This window comes from Molothrus aeneus, chromosome 2 (genome assembly GCF_037042795.1).
Source record: "Molothrus aeneus isolate 106 chromosome 2, BPBGC_Maene_1.0, whole genome shotgun sequence".
NCBI lineage: Eukaryota > Metazoa > Chordata > Aves > Passeriformes > Icteridae > Molothrus > Molothrus aeneus.
The window spans coordinates 21,657,607-21,674,680 of NC_089647.1; the positions used below are offsets into that span (position 1 = coordinate 21,657,607).

Here is a 17,074-nt window from a genome sequence, read left to right on the forward strand (position 1 = left end):
CTGAACTGTTACACATCAGTGCTGGGGTCTGTTCATTACTTGTTTTCCCTCTCCCTACCCTGCATGAGACACTGCTGTGGAACACCTGTGTGTGCTGGTCAGGATCCTAAAAAGTCTCTTCCCACTTACTGCACACGTTCCACCTCTGGAGGCACAGTCTCTGTGTTCCAGATAAAATTGTCCATCCTCAGTGCAGGTTAAAGCTTCCAGCAGCCAGAAGGGAGGCTGCATAGCGAAGCCACAAGAGTTTCAGGGCAGCCACTTGCTCTGTGTTACTGCTGGGCCAGTGGCCAGGGCTGAGGGCAGGCTCTGCCTGCTGGGGCTCCCAGAGATGACAAAATGTGGCAGCTGGCTTTGTGCAGGAGTCAGGCTCACTTTGTGCTGCATGACGCAGATTACCAGGGAAACTGTCTCCATGTAAAGTGACACAACAGGACTATCCTAGAGCAAGTGGCTTGATAAAAACTTCCTAAGTGGAACACACAATCCTGGAGAAGCAAGATGCTGAACTCTTTGCCATCTGCTAGAAGGAAAAGCGTGGTTATGGTATGCTGTGGTGGTTAGTGCACCCATTTAGCTGTTCCATGTTGTTCCCAAAGAGCAGGTGCCAGCAGAAATTGCACCTTTGCCTCTTTCTTTTGCTGCTGTATGTTTAGAGCAAGGATTTAAAAAGCTGTGATGAGAGCCCTAAAATACTCCCTAGTGGAAACCCCACCTGCAAAAAACTGCAGGAAAGCTGAACCCTTTTGGCTCCAAGCAATTGATAGGTTCCTACTGCTACCATTTTGGGTGGCCATGTTACTGCATGGCTCAAGGTTTGGTAGGATCAACTGCCCCTACAATTCAGTTCCTGGGTGAACAGTTTGTGACAATTAAAAAAAAAATCAGAACAACAACAAAAAGCCCCAAACCAAACAACAAACAAAAAAAATTTCCCAATTTTATTTGTATAAGACCCAACTCATGGTTAGGTGTTGTAGTGCACCAAATAGCTTATTTAGTTGGTGTTTTTACCCTGGTGATGGGAAAATTTTGCTGGGTATGTCAGGTGACATGGACCGTTTATTCCCCCTTTCTCATCACATGGGTTGTCCCCATACCCCCCCCCCCTTAATGGCCTGTGCCATGGGTGGCCCCTCCCCTCGCCCTGCCCTAATGGCATCCCATTGCCCACAGTCCTTTTTTCCCCGCCCCCTTTCCCCTGGGTATAAAACCCACTGCAGGTAAGGGCCACACCCTCTTTGCTACCTGGGTGGTCGCTGCCACCAGAAGTGTGCTGTCTCAAGCTAATAAACTGGATACTCGTCTCCACGTGGCAAAGAGTGCTTCTTGTCTTTTATCTTCCGTCTATGCAATTCCGTGTGGGCTTTAGCCCTGAGCAAGCCGGATCTGGATTTATATTAGCCCAGAGAACCATGGATTTATTGCAGGTGGCACCCAACGTGATGATAAAATATGAGAAGCGCTCTTTGCACGTGGAGATGAGAATCCAGTTTATTAGCTTGAGACAGCACACTTCTGGTGGCAGCGACTACCCAGGTAGCAAAGAGCCAGACCCACACCTGCCGTAGGGTTTTATGCCCCAGGTGATGGGGGAGGGAAAAGAGGACTGCGGCCAATGGGATAACATTGGGGAGGGGCAAGGGGAGGGACCACCCGTGGGACAGACCACCAGGGCATACAGAAACCAGGGGGTTATGTGAGGGAGAAACCATGTGGGGGGGAATATACCATCCATGTGACCCAATAACATTTTTTTTCAACACCCAGTGCAAACAACTAAATAACTATTTAGTGCAATACAACAGTTAGGTACTTTACTGACTTTTAATTCTCTATCTGAGTGCAAAGTCTAAGCATGGACTAGAGTATGGCTTACTCCAGGGTTGGGACAACCACTGTGGAAAACTTAAAGGTGCTTGTGTTTGCTTCAGTGAGCAAATGTCCAAAAGGGCTCGTGTAACATACTCTTAGGAATTACATATGAAATTAGGCAATTCACCCTAATGTTTTACCCAACATCCCCACCCCAATCACTTTCTCTTCCCACATCAGTGAAAACAGAATGGCTGCTCAGATCACTAATTAACCAGACAGGAAGGGCACTAGCTATCCTAGCTACATGCCCTGCAGCTGCCCACTGAAAAGTCCCACCTGCTTCCAGGCTTCAGGACAACTCTGCTACCAAAGGACCACACCCCCCATGCCCCAAAAAGGCATTAAGTGCACCTGGTCAGACACATCCCCTTCCCCCATTAGAAATCCTACGGTAATTTGTCAGACCTAGTGATACAGCACTAGAAGACTGCAGTATGGTCAAAAAAAATTCCCAAACTACCAAAGTCCAAGGAAACCTCATCCCACCCCAAGCAGGTGTAGACTCATAGCTGGGCACCCCACTCACCCAGTGGCACCAGTGCTTTGGATACACAACAGCCTTGACATCAAAACAACCTTTCATAAGTGGCACTGACACAGCCTCATCTGGGCTGGGACTGGTCAACAGCCCTGGGGGCAGAAGGACTACAGGCAGGGCAAGGGCCTCAAGTGTGACATCTCACCAACTCCATGGTTTAATCCAAATTAAACCATGCCTTCAAGATTCCTTATTTTAATCTGTGCTCTATCCACTCTCCTCAGGAAGGCATCGCTTTCCTTACTGCATAATAGGACATTACATTTTAAATTGCCAGTCTGAACATGCTGTTCTTTCTGCCAGATTGACTCAGCATAGTTAAGTATAATTGTAGCCATTAAAGTGAATTTATCTCCCTTCTTGTTATATGGGACACCTGCATTTAATAAGAGAGACACACAAAAGCACTAGTAAAATAAAAAGCAGAGAGAGAGACATGTACATATATTTAAGAACACAAGCCTTTAAGGCTGTGTCTGCACAAACACTTGCACTAGCACACACCACCTATCAATTTTACAGCTCTAAGCACTGGCACTTCTGGACTTGTGTTCCCAGCTTGGCCAAGGGCAGGTGTCCAGCACAGGCCAGGCACAACCCTCGGCATGGGTGGGGAGCTGTGCCAAGAGCAAAGAAAATGGCCAAGTGCAGTGGAATCTGCTTCTTCCTAGGTAATTACTCCATGTCCATCCTCAGCCTGGGGTGCTGATTAAACTGCTGCCACCACAGGCCTGTTTCCCTGCCATGGAGCAGGTTTAATAGAGCTGAGTCAACTCCCCCCAACCTGGGCTGCCTCAGCTGGAGCTGCATGGTCGCCCCTGGGATTTAAGTACTGATCCACCCCTGCAGCACAGGTGACAGGTGAATGCTGGCCTTGCCCAATGCCTGCTCACTTGACACTAGCAACAAAAGGATTTGTACTTTTTTAGTCTCCAAAGGCCCCTTGATTTTGTGCAACCAATTTTCCCAGGCTGGACTGCACATCCTCAGTTTACTTAAAACCTGTGCAAAACCTCTTCCTCCTCAATTAGCTTTTAGTGGATTGTTCAAGACCCACACAGACTGTATTGGCAAGGCTCAGACATCAGAACAAGCAATACATTTCATATACTGTGCAAAACCAGGTGCTTGTATGTTCTCTTTAAGTATAATTATCTTTATATGGGTCAGCTGCCACCCAGCTCCCAGTAAAACCAGTTAAGAGCTGGCAGATCTGTGGTATGCAGAAAGGATGCTTCTAAGAACCTCACCCTCGGGAGCACAGCAGTGGATAAGAACTGGGTAAGAGCTGGATAAGAACCACCACAACTTATTCATCCATCCCATGACCACAGGTCAATCAAGACTTCAGAAGAACCAAGATTTCAGCACTACCAAGAGATGTGGGATGCCCCCATCCTATGAGGCCCCAGATGAAGACACCTTGAAGAACCCCCATTCTAAAAGCACTAGGTCCTTTTCCAAGGGGATCCAAGGGGACTTGGTGATAACTTGCATCAAGCATCCAGATGGGGGTTAGATACTCCAAAATACCCTGTATTTTAGGAAATATAGTTCTTCTCTTTCCCAAGGTTTGAGCATAGTCCAAACCACAGAAAGGAGAGCTGTGCCAGTACAAAACATGTGAACAAGTCTCACATTTGACCAAGTTCCAGGTCAGCCTCTCTGAGCCAAGCACACCTCTGATGTCTACAGGATGCAAGGGTGACAGAGCACAAATCCACACCAGGAGCTTATCTGAAACCAACCAACACATTTCACAGATGACACCCAAATGCCTTTCCAATGATGCTAACATTCAGGTGTGCTCACTGCTTCCCAGGGGTGAGACAGGATCTAATTTAACATCAATACTCCCCTTGCAGATCCCAGGAACCACCTATCTGCTTTGCAGCATGCAGCTATGCCCTCTCTAGCTCCTGTTCAGGGACAAGTAGCAATAATGCTCAGGAAGTAACAACGGGTGAATAACCATGACCTTCTGGCTCTGACCCCATAAACTGCTTCACTGAGGAGGAGCTGAGAGCTGCTTCAGTTCCATGAAGTTTTGCTTCAGTCACACTCACTCCCAGCAAAACTCACGTTAATGAAGTTGGCGGCTCTCTCTGAGCACTTCCACACGTTACCACAATGTTTCAGGAGCTAATACAGCATGCAATAACAAAATCCAGTCAAATGCCCTGGCTGAGCACAAGCAAGTATCATCTGAACAATGTGTGCCCTAAGAGCACGGAAAGGCCAGGCAAAATTATAAAGGGGGAAGCAAATCAAGTGAGACAGCCAGTTTTCCAAGGGAGAGCAAAACATCTTGGTATTAACACAGGGCCCTGCACAGGCACAAAGTGTGCTGAATATTCCAAGTGTAAGAATTACAGGCACTTAAAATTTAACTCTCTTTCTGTCCAGAAAACAATGCAAACAGCAGTGCTGATGAGAGGTGCCTGCTGAGCAGCTTTGGAGTTAGAGCTTTTGTCTACAGGCCAGACCCAGGCACACCTTGGGCTGTAGCAGCACTCCGCACAGGTAGAACTGCAGCCTCAAAGAAATCCCAGCATGGAAATAGTACCTCAACTCTCATTCCCCTTGTTCCTCTGGGCTGGCAGTTTTTGGTAAGAGAGCCTGTTAGTCTCCTTCATGGCAGAAGCCAGGAGGCTGACAAGGTGACACACTATCAAGAAAAGGGCTGAGTTCACAGATTCACTTCTCATCCATCACCAGAAAGGTGAAAGTAATTTTCAGTCCTTCCTCATCTCTGCAGAACCAAAACCGGCAGCTGGGAGATGGAAGCCTTTTCCATCCCTGTATCCATTTAGAGGCTGTCAGGAATTTTGGTGCCTTCCACACAGCCCTCTCCCCAAAACCACTAAAACACTCTATCTCCTTGGTCAGGCACATGATCCAGAGTCTTTGCTGACCCAAAGTTTCAGCATTGGTACACTTTCCCTAAATATTAAGGTCTGATAAATTTGTACATGTTAGCTCAGTTTGAGGTCACAAGTAGGAAACAAAAAGCTTTTTTTGCCCATTAACGTTGGTTTGTACATCTGCATGAGCTCACCAATGCTGTTAGGAAGTACACTTGCTAACACCTGACACCTATACCACACTTCAGCTACAGTTCACTCAGCTGATTCACATGACTAAATCATTAGATTAACACATGGAAACCCCCATGGATTCATACCATCCTTTCAGCCACAAGCACTCCAGAAAGAAGACTGGTTGTCAAGAAGATAGTCTACTTATTTACTGTATTGTATGTGTTCTGTGTATTTTCCCCCACAAATCTGAAGAGGATTTAGTTTGTTAAAAAAAAAGCCTCTCTCCCAAGTATCACACAATGTAAGAAATAAAGCCAATCAGGCAGCCCAAGACAGAACAATTTGTACACATGCACTTCAAATATCCACAATAATTTCTTAAGTAGAGCTGGGATAAAAACCCCTATGCACCAAAAAAACCAATCTTGCAATGGAAGGTTTTATTACATAAACACTACAGTGTTTATTACATAAACACTACACTATGTTGTGTGCTGTTAACATTGTCACCTCAAAAATTGTGTAGGGGTTATGTTCAACTCTGAAAATACAGTGGAAGAGAAGGGCAAGGGAAGCTATTTGGAAATTAGCAATTTCCAAATAGCTAATAACAATAAAATAAAAGATTAGAAAAATGTGAATTCCAAACAGGATGGAAATGAGAGGACAAGACAGTAGTTCATTATATCACAATCACAAATACTAAGAAAGTGAGTTTTATGCTATTTACTCTAAGAAAAATAGGTGAACTCCAAAACTACTTTAGAACAAAAAGATGTTGTTTTTAAATCATGTGTAACTACTGTGCTGACTCAGCTCACTGACTTCTGAAGCATAGATACCTGGAGACTTAACAAGAAGGTACAAGTTCATTGAATCTCCTCAGTCCCCATCATAAACCAACTGCTCTGTAGCTGGAGCTGAACGTATTAGTTCAGAACTCTCCCACCTGGAGTTCTACTTCTTATCTAGTAACATCTTTGGTCACCATCAGAACACACCAATGGCTTGGTAAAGCCACTGGAATGAAATAAAGTGTAAGATCCCATCTCCCATCAGAAGTGACAAACTCCAACATGACAGCAAGTACTGCTTTCCTGAGGATCCCAAGCAGCTCATTGAGTGATCAAGATCACTGCCTCTGCACTTCACGCTTACCTTGCTCCCTGCCTCACAGTCAGGAGTTGCTGTGGAGGTCTTGTAGGATGCCCTTGAAGCAGCAAGCTAAGGTGAGGCAAGACACCATAAGTGCACCACAGGTGTCAGTGCAAACACATCCCAGGCTCTGGATAAAAACACTGGGAAGGGCCCTGCTGCTCATAGATATCTGCAGTGTCTAAGTAAAGCCAGGCTTGCATGTGTTTGTACAAGCCAGAGGCATTGCCAATGCTGAGCAGTCTCTCTAGCCTGCTCACAAAGCACTGACAGTCATGGTCCTCACGAGCTACCAGGTTATGGCCAAGACAGGAGGAAGTGATCGCACAGAGACAAGAACATGTCTTCCAACCACATTATAGATTCAAGTGAGGATGGAAGCAGCAAAGAAGCAAAAAAGTAGAAGGCACCCATCCTTTAAAGTCCTTCCTGAGCAACCGTGATGTTCAACAGATTATTACTTGTGCACGAGACCCAATAGGGTACACATGGTATGAGTGCTGAAATTATGAAGATGAGACAGCAACAAAATATCCTGAAAGAAATTACCAATGGAAGGCACCACCAGCAGGGGCCTTGCATGCACCACCACAAGCCCCTAGCCCCTACTCAGATTGTGCCTCAGTGTGCTGACAGGAAACGTACCATCCCACCAAACTAATGGCATAAATTCCCCAAGCACAGTGCTCAAAGTACCTTCTGAGAGATGTCACTGAACCTAGAAAGCTCCATTTCCCTGTGGAATAGGTCAGTATTAAAAGGCCAAGAGTTTGTTTCAAGTCTCATCAGCTTTCAGTGATTTCAACACTGCCACTGAGTGCTGAACCATGTAGTGCCATGGCAGGACACCTCAGAGATTTAGTTACTATTCAATGGCTGGACTAAGGCAGCTACCTGAGGAAGCCCACAGTTCCAGTTTGTGGCCGGATAGTCTTGGCACACTGTGTCTCCCCATCAGAACAGCAGTAACTGGCACCAATCTAGAAGGAAACTTGCCCACTTACCAATTCTGAATACTTCAGAGAGAATTAACTTGTCTGGTATTATGCCTCTTGCTCAGAGACTTGCTGACATATGTCAGTGTATCTCAGGAATAGTCGTGGATGTATCATTCCTGCCTATGTGCCAGTGCACTTAAAGACAAAGAGGAAGAATGCAGCTCTTACTGAAACCAGAAGATGCTGGGTGACTTCAAGGAGCCCTAGACTACAGCTAACATCCTTTCAGGTGACCACTGCCATCCTGTTTTGTGTTTGCACAGCTGCTAGCACAGGATCAACACAGGGTCTAAGGCCAGCGCTACGACAGCACAAAACCAGTAGTGGCATGAGACTATGCTTTGAATCATTAGCTATTATTAATTACAAAAGAAGAATTAGTTTCTAGAGCTTGACTAACTCTAGTGTCAATATATGCCATGGTATTAGCATCTATGACAGACAGGAAACCTTTTTCACAGTTTTCTATCCATATTAACATGTTTGGCTTTGAGTTTTTCCTCCCATGTTCCATATGTATTTCAACACATGTATGAAAATAGCTGACTTAAATTCTCCTCTTAATTACTGTTGGTTGATGGTAGTCAGTGAAGGAAGCTGCAGTGAGATGACAAGGGGTAAACCCTACACAGGAAGCACCAGCAGAGATAATAATTTGTCTATTTGATCTCTGAGAGAGAGGTGGGAGGTGCAATGCTGAGGTCAATAACAGGAAACCACATAAAAATTTATGGGCATCTCAGAGCATATTTGTTATAGAACAACAGTGTTTCTCTTACCCCCCAAATAAGGTGCAGGGCCCCTTGCTCCAGAAATGAAGGATATTCTGAGCTTCTATGTGGCTGTACAACTACAGCATGCCCTTACTGCTCTTGCTGTATAAGCTGCTCCCCTGAGCTTTTTTGTCCTCTTTGCTGTAGTTTGCCCATGGTGCAGCTGAGTTGCTCTGCTTCAGCTCAAGGAAAAGGAGAAATGGAAAAAGGACCTGGGCTTTTTGGTTAAAAAATGAGAACATGCTGAGGGAAAGAAAGAAGGCAGCAGTCTCAAAGACACAAACTGGGCCTCAGATGAGTTATCAAGAAGTGTCACGCCTTCCCTCCACCTTGACCTCCCCTCCACAAAATTACTTTGCTCAGCACAACACAAACATGTGCGAAAAGCCAAGCCCTGTTCATCACATAGATTACCTTCAGGATCAGGTGAAACTTAAAGAGCTTTGGCAGCTGCTTGGTTCACACTCATTAACTTCTTCTCTCTGGCACTTACAGACTTGGCAGAGCAAGGCGTAACTGGACCTCGGATTTTACCCAGAAGTGGAAGCACAAGAGGTGAACTATTTCACAACTCTGTTTAAACAAGTTCCTGGTTTAGGTTGCCTGTCTAGCCCACAAGTATAATAATTATACAACCTATGCTCAAAATGAGGCTGCACGTGACCTAATAACACAATAATCTTTAAAAGAGAAATCACCAACATCTCCAATATCTATCCATCTATTAATGTTATTTTTAATTCTTCATTTCCTTCAGATAGGCCTAGGCAAAAGGATCACTTAATTCTCTGTACAAGTATATATAAAGCACCAGGAAACATCGTGAGACAACATTCCAGTGCTGGCTAACATGTTCTGGTATGCAAAACCACCACCAAGTAAGATTAAGTTTTCTTACACTCCAGATTCTTTCCAACCTGTTCCTACAGCTGTTAGATAAAAGATCTCAGAAAGTTTAAATGGAAAAGCACTTGAATCATAACAACCATTATCTGACAGACCTCTCTAGAAATCATCTTGTACCAGGAGAGACTGAAATTTCCAACTGACAGACAAAAATAGCTACTGCTTGGATGAAAACTTGGGAGAAAAAACTGCGAAAGCCAACCTCACTCAAACCACTCAATTTTTATTACTTTTCACTGGAAACAGTGAAAAGCATTTTACCCTGGATTATGCAGCTCAGTGTGGGCCTCTAATAAAAGACTTCATTGCAAAATTGCCCTATGACTGAGTGAAACAATGGCTTCTTTATTAAAATATTTTAAAGACTCCTGAGGGAAATGCAGAGGGCTGAAATGCCCTCAGTGAAAGGTTCATTGCCATGCTATGCACTTCTGCTGTGTAATGTTTTACAAGCTGGGCTGCTCTGTGAATGAGGAGAGTTAGTTGTCGGCTGGCAGAGGCAGCTTGCATAATACCAGACAAGTTAATCTGTAACAAGCAATGGAGGAGACCTTTGTTCCAAGTGTGACACACACAAATTCCATTGATGCTTCTGAGAGTTACTCATTGACATGCTTTATTAAATTGCTTGGACTATACCTCGATGCAACAAAAAGGACTAGTTTAACAGAGCTACATCCTTCTGATGTCTTCCATCCTAAAATGTTGCACTTTAACCTCAGCCCACGGATCAGCTCATTAGTGGTACAGAAGCATTTCCATGGTGGATGATAGTGAGCACCTTGCATCACACTTCCATTTCCAGACAATGGCAGTGGGCAGCCAAGGAGGCAACACACAGGAAAGGGCAAGGTGGCAGCCAGCAGAGTGCTTCAGTAACAGGAAGTGGTTATGGAAACATGCGTTGCATTCCCCCCTCCAAAGCAACTGCTCCTCTGTCCACCCTGAACAGCTTCCTAAAATACCACCCTGCCCTCAGCCCTCCTGAAAAAATGGAAAGGGAAAGGAAAAATAAGACATGCTTCTCCTGGCATGATCTGGAATGCCAGACCAAGGACAGCTGGCCTCTAGCAGGTGGAATACACACTGCACCAAAAGCTTAGGAGCAGTACAGCTCTTAACACTCAGCAGAGCATTCAGCTTATACCAAGTCTCCAAGTCTGAGGAAAACTATCACAGTTTTCATTGTCCACAGCACCAGCCTGGACAAAACACTTCTTTCTGCTGAACTGGACCATCCTGTCACTGCTCGCTGTACAACATCACCTCACATCTCCCCAAGGTTGGATCCAGGCGGCTGAACTTCCAGTGCCAGAGCTGTGGGAGTCTCTGTCCTGCAGATCACTGTAGCTGATCTGTCCCTGGGTGATATTACTTGTTTGCTTTAATGCCCTAGGAGCAGTAAGCCAGTCTCACTGGTGCAAGGCTGAGCAAAGGAACAAAGAGCCTCCAGCAGTTTGTTGTACATTCAGCCAGTCCCCAGCACTACACTTGAACACCACTGTACAGCTGAAATTCAAAGAAGTGATAGGGAAAAAAACAACCGTCATGACAGCTCTCTCGGGAGATAGATGAAACCCACTCTTTGATAACAGCAAAGTCATCCCCCTTTGATAGGTTATTTTCGTGTCTGTGAGTGCCACAAATAGCTCTGAGGCAAGGGAAAAGGCCAGAAAACGATACTCGAGCAGGTCCTCGCTCCTGCCTGTCTGGAGAGCTGCCCGTGACGCTGAAAACTGACACGGTGCTGATGCCCAAGGAGGAGCCTGACGCACCCGGCGGCCATGCGGTGGTACACGCAGCGCCAGCTGAGAGCGCCCGTGGGGACACAAGATTGGGAAGGCAGCTGGCACATCCCCCACTCCCATGAAAAGTGGCTTGAGAGGTCACCCCCCTCTGCAGTTCCACTCGTAGCCTAGCAGGCACACAAAGGCACGGGTAAGCACACACCCGCAGCAATTGTCACGATATTGAACAAGGATTAGTCACCTAATAACAGCATCACCCTCGGCAACAGGGAAAAGGCTGTTTCACGCAGAACTCAATTTTATCTGTCTCACAGCAAATCCTTTCTCATGCATGTCTCACTGAGGGCAGCATCTTCTCCTGTGTCTAAGTACACACAAACACATGTATGACTATTAAGGAATTGGTAACTATGCAAAGAAACTTCGTGAGACTGATTGATTGCCCCAACACCGTGGCACAGGAACACAAAGCCAGCCTGGGTGGCTCAGCAGGCTGCACTGCAATGGAGAGACCTTTTAGGTCACTCCAGATGTGTGCATTCTGTATCCCCAGAGTGATTTTCTGCATTGCAAATGCCCTTATGGAACTGCTCACACACACAAAAAACCAAAATCAAAAAGCTTGAACTGCACAGTATGAGCAACAAGTTACAGGCAGAGTGTCCCAAACCCCAGAAATTCTGGTTTTGTTATAACTGCAGTTCTGGGCTACCAGTTTTTTAATTACGTGGTTTCCTGCATAATCTGAAAGGTACTGAGCCACTTGAGACCCAGGGAAGTGAGGTGTGCGTACAGCACCACCTCCTGTGGGAAATTTTACTCACTGTAGTTTCAGTGATGTGAATAAGGCCTTTATGATTGATTTTTAATTTGCCTTCACTTCTTTAAAGAGGGACACAAACTGTGAAGTCTGGTAGCTGCAATACGTGTATCACTACTTTGATTAAGAACTATTCCAGGAATGATCAATTTTAAGGAAACTTCTTTTGTCTAGAGAATGATGATTCATCAGATCCAACAGTTTGCCAGCTTCTATTTCATCAAGATATTTATCAGAAACGTTCCTCAGGTCAAAGACGGTGAGTTGAGAAACAGAATCATCTTTCATCACATGTAGATGACACATCCCTAGTCTGTGAAACAGAGCAGTTCCTTGGCATATAAAATATGCATGTTCCAGTCCTGGCCCTACCTGACTCACAAGGAACATGAAAGCAGGTGAGTACTGTAATTGCTTTCCCCAAATAGTACCTGCTTTATACAAAACAGGTAAAAAACCTGACGAGAGGTAGAGCTGTACCTGCTTTGGATGTGGGAAACAAATGCAACTGCCTGCTCTGAATGAACGTACAACACAACAATCAGCTGCTGTTGAACCTTCAGTAATGAAACTGCATCATCTCACAAATACTCCACTGCTATCAGTCTCCCTTCTCTACTCTTCCTCCTTTTTTTCCTCTTCTCATTAAAATGAGAAACTGATGACAAGGCTGAGAAAACAGACTGTTCTGAGCTATTTGTGTCTTCTCATTGTCACTTGTAAAAATATATTTTGTACTGATAAGAGGACACACAAGTCTATGAAGTAAATAAGTAAGTGCCTGACCTAGTAAGTCAAACAACTCATCTAAGAGATAAGGGCAATATTCACATTCCTGTATCACTAAGCTAGGAATAAAAAAGAGCACTTAAAGTTCTGCAAATGAAAATACACTGATTTTACTACTGTGACCAGCTACATTTAAGATTCAACTGCATCTCCCCTCCTTTCTCGAGCAAAATGAGTTATTCATTAATTCTGATATTCTTTAGTCACTGCCTAAAATGTGAAGTCGTTTGTAGAACAAAGACAGGAGTTAAGGGTCGTACCGGTGGGAGCAAGTGCTCATATTTGCTTTTGAGGCTGGTTTGTTTGTTTGAGGGGGTTTTAAGATTAAAAGTGAACTTTCCTTTTTTCAGATCCATGGAAAGGAGTTCTAAGAGAAAAACACTGAAAAATTGCTGTACTACATGATTAAAGTATAGTGTTCTAAACTAGGTGCACAAGCTGACTCTTATTTAGTTAATTACTCCTTGTTGTTCCCAAGACAGTGTTCTGTCTCCTTTCACCAAGTACTCCTTAGTCATGATTTTTGGGAGAAAGGTTACAACCTTGCCCTTCCCAGTGACAGTCAATTAAGTGTAAAACACCAAAGCCACCTAGATTTTGGCTATTAACTTCAGGAAGCATTTTATCTAATTCTCAATTACCTAGCTCATCTCCTCTAAGAAGTCTCCGTTTGTGGACAATGAGACAGCAGTTGCTATTGCAAATTCTTCAAATTTCAGCTAGATCTGAAACTGGGTGATGAAAACTGAAGAGAAAGGTGGAGGAATCTTAAGATAAACAGTGTCTTGCACTAAAGGTACCAAAGTTACCAAGAAGGCACCAGTGTGTACCCTTCTACAAGGGAACATGCTTCTGTTGTGCTTCCATAAACACTATGCATTTTAAGGCCCATCACAGAATACTTGGTCAACCAGGGATCTCCCCTTTCCATCTCCATTTGGTTCTGGAAGTTCAAAAGTCACAAAACCAATTAAGACACAAACCAACCTATTCAGCTTTCCATACACAGTGTCAAGAGCAGCAGTCCCTCCATATTTCCTCCAGGATGCACTGCAGGCCCTGCACACACCCTGTGTGCACACAGGACATGCAGCCACAGCAGGAGTCAGGACTGTGGCAGGGACGTCTAATAAGCTGCTTCAGCATTAACAGTGTAAATACTCCTCACACCCACCAACAGACGCAGCCAAGGCTTCCTTTGTACAAACTCACTGTTCTCAATTCAAAACATTCACTGCTTTATTTACTCACTAAACAACATATAGTGACGTCCTTTACAAATGCAGGCTTAACCTGGGCTGTTATAGAAGAAACTACAGATTGATGAACAGCAATATTCTGCACACAATTATGCCTATGGTAAAAAACTATCTTAGATTCCTTTCCCAAAAAATACAATCAATAAGCTACTGTTAAAATGATCAGACTGCACCAGGAACTGCAAGGTGTGTAGTCAGAGTAATACCAGATCAACAACTTTGGTTATGACTGAGCTGCAGGATTTGAAAGACAAACACATGTAATGGAGACCCTTGAGAAAGAATGCCAGGCTCAGTTTTTGTTTTGGAGAAGCAACTCTTGCCTCACTTATAGTGGCTCTGAACACAATTTAAACAACCAGCAAAACCTGCTTTGCACCAATGTAAAGGCAACAGACAATGGAAAATTCTGATGGAGTACTAAAATATTCTTTGAGTGTTGGCTTGTTTAATTTTTCCCTTACAGGCGGCTCTTTTGTTCTGCTGCCACTGGAAAGCCATGGATGAGGAACTTCAGGCATGTGGTGAAAAAATACCTGTTTGCTTGTATAAACCCTAATGGAAAAACTCAAAATTGTTAACTTTTAATGATATCTTGAAAATGGTAAAAAAGCTGCAACTTTGTTTATACTGGTTGCCATCCTCAGTGTTGAATTTCACTAGTCTGTGCCTTAAACTAGATGGGATTTCCTAGCAAAAGCACTTTAACCCACAGGTTATTTCATGGAGGAAGATGAAGTTCGATCTTCCTCACTCCCCCATGAAACCACCATTTTGGCAATGTAAAATTATCTAAGTAGGACAGCACTTGCTGCTCAATGGTTCTGCTGTACCTGACAGCAAAGCACTCACAAATACATACAGGCAGCAAAAAATAAGCTGTGCATGCACTTGAAAAGCATCTCCATTGACACAGAGATCCATCCAAGATTACACACCATTTCAACCCCCTGCCATGGACCTTAGTTTTGAGGCACAGAATTAAGTGAATGAGCTTGTTCTGGTTTTCATAATGAGTACTTCTGTCTTTACAAAGTCCTGCAATTTATCATTTTCTCATTTTATTGGACTTTAAATTTTGGCATATAAAGCCAAAATCAGATAATAATTAGTAAGTTAATATAGAAACAGGAAATATTAACTGATGTACGTAAGTATGACTGTCTACAAATAAACCTAGGCCCTATCTGGAGGATTTGAATCCCTACTGCCTGTAATATTCCAAGCTCCACACAAGTTCACTGTAGACACAATTTAGTTCAGGAGTCAGGGTGGTCACCCAAGAAAGGGCTAAGAAAGTATCGCTGCAGAAGCAGTGTGAGGTACTGATGTTCAGACCCAAGGACACATTCAGACAAAGAGAAGACTCTTGAGTTTCATTCCATTGAATACTTCATTGTACTGTATTAATTCAAGAAAACTGCATGGATGAATTTTTTTACAGTATCAGAATTAACTGAGTCAAACACCCTTAACAAACTTTCTCTTTTTGTGTCTAGTCTGGTCTAGAACACAGCTACTCCACAAAGAAAACACTTACTAGCTTAAAAGAGTGTCAAAAGAAGCATTTCACTTTACAACTTCCTGTGAGAACATGTTTGCCTAGCAAGCCTTACCTCTAAAAGTCCATCTTCAGGCAGGTCTGTGCAGTGAACAGCATTCTGAATCTTGTCCTTCCCAAAAACAGCACGCAGAGTTCCAGGTCGGAGGTGACGGGCTAATACCTATTGAACACAAACAAACCAGAAGACCTTTGTGAACCACACTGTTCATTTGTATCATGGATGCAAGATAACCTTATAAAGTAAAATATTATTATGCTATTAAAATATGAGTAGTATATTAAAATATGTGTAGTACACTGTACACTAGATTGAAAGCAGCCTTCAGGAGAAGGACCTGGGGGTGTTGGTGGACAAGAAGGTTAACACGACCCAGCAACATGCCAATCGTATCCTAGGCTGCATCAAAAGCAGCATGGCCAGCAGGGTGAGGGAGGGGATTCTCCGCCCCGCACCACTCTGGTGAGACCCCACCTGGCATTCTGCATCCAGCTCTGGGGCCCCCAACGTAAGAAGATCGTGGACCTGTTGGAGTGAGTCCAGAGGAAGGCCATGAATGAAGCACCTTTCCTGTGATGACAGGCTGAGAGAGCTGAGGTTGTTCAACCCGGGAAGTTTCCAAGAGAACCTCAGAGCAGCCTTCTGGTACCTAAAGGAGGCTATAGCAAAGCTGGAGAGTGACCTTACCAGGACAGGCAATGATAGGGCAAAGGTGAATGGCTTTAAACTGAAAGAGAGCAGGTTTAGAAAAATACTACAAAGAAATTCTTCACTTCGAGAGTGGCGAGACACTGAGATGAGTTGTATAGAGAAGCTGTGGATGCCCCATCCTTGGAGCTGTTCGAGGACAGGTTAAATGGGGCTCTGAGTAACCTGGTCTAGCGGAAGGTGTCTCTGGCTATGGCAAGAGGGTTTGGAACTATTTGATCCTGAAGATCCCTTCCAACCCAAACCATTCTATGATTCTATAAAAAGAGAAATTCCAATCTGTACTACACACATAGACAGCTGCTGAAAAAAACACAACCATGGCTAGGAATACCTGCTTGAAATTGGGCCAATCAAGCCATGTTGGGTCACATACAGGACCCTTCTCATTGCAGAAACACCTTACTGGTACTTGCACTAACACAGTTAGCTCATGTTAAGACCTTTGCAGGTCTCAAGCACTGGATGTGCTGTCTGTAAGCAGACACAAATGTGCTGTCTTGCAGATTGCTTTCCTTAGCACGGAGCTACTTGCTTCAGAATATGACATTTGTGAAGTCCAGCTGCTGAATCTCCTCTCAGTCTCCTTTGACACTGTGACTAGTGTCAACATCTGATCCCCTCTAAGGACCAGTCCAGAATCTATATCTTTCTTTGTTCTTTGAAATTAACATTTCAATCCTCTTCTTCATTTACAATGCCAAATACCTCTTAGGCCTCTCAGAGGCCTTTTTACTACAGCAGATACTCAGGTCCTGAGAAAACATTCTCCCCTACATTTTAACTGTGGTATTTCCCTCATACCCCGGACGACTGCCTTCATTGGCTCTCCCCTCCACCATACTCTTTCTTTCAAGCCACAATGAAGTCCTGCTGTACTTCTCTGCACTATCACCTTG

General features: G+C 44.2%; 1 protein-coding gene across 3 annotated transcripts in view; it reads right to left on the reverse strand.

The window, feature by feature from the left end:
• Positions 1-17,074, reverse strand: part of NME7 (NME/NM23 family member 7) — an 88,692-nt gene that overhangs the window by 349 nt on the left and 71,269 nt on the right. For all 3 annotated transcript variants that reach the window (XM_066572080.1, XM_066572079.1, XM_066572078.1), the window contains one exon: positions 15,522-15,629. In XM_066572080.1, the coding sequence (XP_066428177.1) occupies positions 15,522-15,629 (108 nt within the window). The remainder of the gene's footprint in view (positions 1-15,521; positions 15,630-17,074) is intronic.